Here is a 3436-nt window from a genome sequence, read left to right as displayed (position 1 = left end):
TGAGATAAGCCCTATAAACCGAAAAGGAGGAAGTATTGTTCTTCTCCTAAGGCTGGTCATAGTGGGAGTAACATAGGTAGTAACATATATGCCACATAAGCAAAAATGATGAGGTGGCAAGTAGTTAATGAGGAGAGAGCCAAATAGAGTAACATACTACCTCCTTTTCGGTTTATAGGACTTAATTCAAAAATCTCACCAATCAAGATAGATGATGAGTGCTGGAATACGTTTTGTAGTTTGCAAAACATTCAATTAATGTGCTTGTTTTCTTCACAAAATTATGTTTCCAATGCATTAATTGCAATGCATGCATACATAAAATATATGCATTGTTCAATTTTCTCTTAATGCTCACATGCAATGATTTGATACACTTTGAAATCTGAACATGTGATGGGAACAATCAAATTGAGCCTTATAAAGCGGGAAACCTAAAATTTTGAGATAGGCCCTATAAACCGGAAAGGAGTGAGTATTATGTTACCATCATATAGCGCTTCCCAATGCAAAATGAGTCTGTAAAGTAATTAATGAACACATCTATGTTACCATACATATGACACTACCCACTATGAAATTAGTAACATATGCATGTTACTAGTCTAAATTACTCTCCACTGTAACCAGCCTAACCATCCAACGGGTTGGTTCGCGCTTGCACTGGACGTGTTCTCTTCGTTCTTGGCTATCCCCCCTCCATTTCCTCCCCACAACAAGGATCGGTCCTGCCCCAACCGCTCTCCCTCCAAACACACACACCTACTCGTTTTTGCTGTGCCCAATTAAGTGCTCCTCTGTTTCTCTGTTCCATCCTCCCTTCTCAAAAGATTCAAACAAAAGCTTAGGACAAGGATGAGCTCCTTGAGCTCCGTTGCCGTCTCAAGAAGTATAGGAGACGGTACACGAAGCCACATGTTGTGACTTGTGATCCCTCACGACACCGCCATTGGTGACTGGTGAGCCGAGCACCCCACATTCTCTTCTTCCACCTTGTCTTTAGATCGGGTCCGGCGGGAGCCGTGAGCCGCCACACCATGCATGCTGCCATCAGCTACGCAGCCCTGTCGCCCCTGCAGCTCCCGCTCCCCTACCTGCCACCCCCACTGCCGCCATTACTGCCGCTGCTGTCGCCGCCTCCTCCGGCGGCCGTCGATGCAGGCTTTCAGAGCAGGATCAGCCCCAAGATCCTTCTCATCGTCTTGATCTTGGCCGTGATCTTCTTTGTCTCCGGCCTCCTCCACTTGCTCGTCTGGTTGTTGTTCCGCCCGACGCCGCGTGACCCTGGCGACGCCGGGAGCAGCGCCGCGAACGCGACCGCCTTCCACGGGCAGCTTCAGCAGCTGTTCCATCTCCATGACGCCGGCGTCGACCAGTCTTTCATCGACGCGCTGCCGGTATTCCTCTACGGCGCGGTCGTGGGCGCTGGAGGGAAGGACCCCTTCGACTGTGCGGTCTGCCTGTGTGAGTTCGCCGACGACGACCGCCTCCGCCTCCTCCCCAAGTGCAGCCACGCCTTCCACGTCGAATGCATCGACACGTGGCTTCTATCGCACTCTACGTGCCCGCTCTGCCGCTGCAGCCTCCTGGCCGACTTCTCGCCGTGCGGCGGGGGCTGCAGCTCGCTGGTGTTTGTGCTCGAGTCTGGCTCGGAGGGCTCCGTCTCCGGCCGCGTCGACCGGCCGCCCGCTGCTCACCTCAGCCTGGTCATGGAGCAAGAAGAAGGATGTGAAAGTCAGACGCACTCAGATGTCAAGGAGAAGGACGAGGTAGTCGTCCCCGTGAAGCTCGGCAAGTTCAGGAGCCAGGCCACGGAAGGAGGCGCGGGATGCAGCTCCAACCCCGACCAAGATGTGAGGCGGTGCTACTCCATGGGGACCTATGAGTACGTCATGGACCAGAGCTCCCTGCTCCGTGTATCCGTGAAGCCGCCGGCGGCCAGGCTCTCGAAGCCCACGATGGACAAGAAAGAGAGCTTTTCCATCTCCAAGATATGGATGCGGGGTGGGCTGCGGAGGAAGGACAGCAGCGCCGCCCCGTCAGGCTCGTCGTCGCGCCGCGCGTCGTCGTTCCGGCTGCCCTCGGCGCTCCAGCGTGCGGCGAGCGACATCGGGGCGCCGAAGCGGCGGGCGGACGTCGTGAGCCCCGTCACCGAGTCCGAGTACAACGTGTCGGCGTGGGACAAGAGCGGGAGCGGCAGCGTCGTGGACTGGGACGTGGAGTCCTGCACGGCCGCCGGCGGGCTCAGGTCGAGGGCGGACGAGGCGCCTTCGTTCGCGAGGCGGACGCTCCTGTGGATCAGAGGCCACCAGTGAGAAGAGAAGATCGCAGAGTTCTTTGCTCCCCTGCTGCGAGCTGTGATCCAGATTATCAGCTGGTTTGCTCTTTTTCTGTTCGATCTGTGAGATTTGAAGCATTTTGCGTGGGTGGAATGCAGGGTTAATGATTTTACCGCTCAGGATTTTTTAGATGTCTCTGCATCTGCAGAGCGTTTCACTATCGTCTATCGTGTGTTACTGTGCATTGCTTCGACGAGGTTTGCTCTGAATATGCCGCGCTATGAATTTCAATTTCAAAATTCAGAGAGCAAACTGGCTTTCAAAAAACAACATGCGGCAATTTCAAAATTCATTTCGTATTCAGCTCCTTGGCTTTTCATTCATGGCTGGGCTGGGCTCTACCCTGGATCCGGACGCGCAAGAGCTGCCGGATTTTGAAAAGAAAATTTCTTTCATAATAATGCGTGGGGTGGCCATCCCACTTGTGCTGCTGGCTATTACCTACTTTCCTGCATCACATTGAATCCTCCTCGCCTGCTTCAGCCGAAGAACACTCGCATAATTGCGGCCTTGAATGCCAGACACGGTTGGCTGGTGGACTTTTTTTGGTTGCTCGACTTTAATGTCTCGTCCTCCATAGCAATAACTTCTCGAACCCGAAACGAGTAAATATTTGTATTTTCGGGGAGTCTCATTCAGCGCTTCAGTGCCGAATTGGCGCTAAAACACGCGATGGGCGCCACCCTCGCTTCGTACGACCAGTTTTTCAGCCGATTTTTCTGCATTTTCAGCTGGTTTCTTATTAACCCCTAAAAAAGATGTTTTTATTAATATGAATTTTATGAAGTTCAATAATCTTACAAAATGTTAATGATCTTTTAAACAACTCCCCTAGTTTAAAATAAATATATATGTTTTAAAAAATTCATGAATTTTATAAATATGCGGGAAGTGTTCATGAATTTTGAAGATATTCACAAAAAATGGAAATATTTAGATATTTAAAATTATCACGAATTGAAAAAGAAAAGAAAAAAAGAGAAAAAGGGAAAGAAAATACCGAAAAGAAAAGAAACATGCCATAGCTTTTGGAATCTTCCCAAAACCGGTGTAAGAGAGACTACACGGGCTCGTTGAGGAGTCCAACTTATGCATCA

General features: G+C 50.6%; 1 protein-coding gene across 1 annotated transcript; it reads left to right on the top strand.

The window, feature by feature from the left end:
• Window positions 1–340: 340 nt before the first annotated feature.
• Window positions 341–2548, top strand: LOC109743987 (RING-H2 finger protein ATL13). Its single transcript, XM_020303083.4, has one exon. The coding sequence runs from the start codon at window positions 1038–1040 to the stop codon at window positions 2313–2315; it is 1278 nt and encodes a 425-aa protein (XP_020158672.1). The 5' UTR covers window positions 341–1037; the 3' UTR covers window positions 2316–2548.
• Window positions 2549–3436: the final 888 nt, after the last annotated feature.

Source organism: Aegilops tauschii, chromosome 4, assembly GCF_002575655.3.
Source record: "Aegilops tauschii subsp. strangulata cultivar AL8/78 chromosome 4, Aet v6.0, whole genome shotgun sequence".
In the NCBI taxonomy this organism is placed as follows: domain Eukaryota; kingdom Viridiplantae; phylum Streptophyta; class Magnoliopsida; order Poales; family Poaceae; genus Aegilops; species Aegilops tauschii.
Note: the sequence above shows the minus strand (reverse complement) of the source record. Positions and strands in the feature narration are given on the sequence as shown.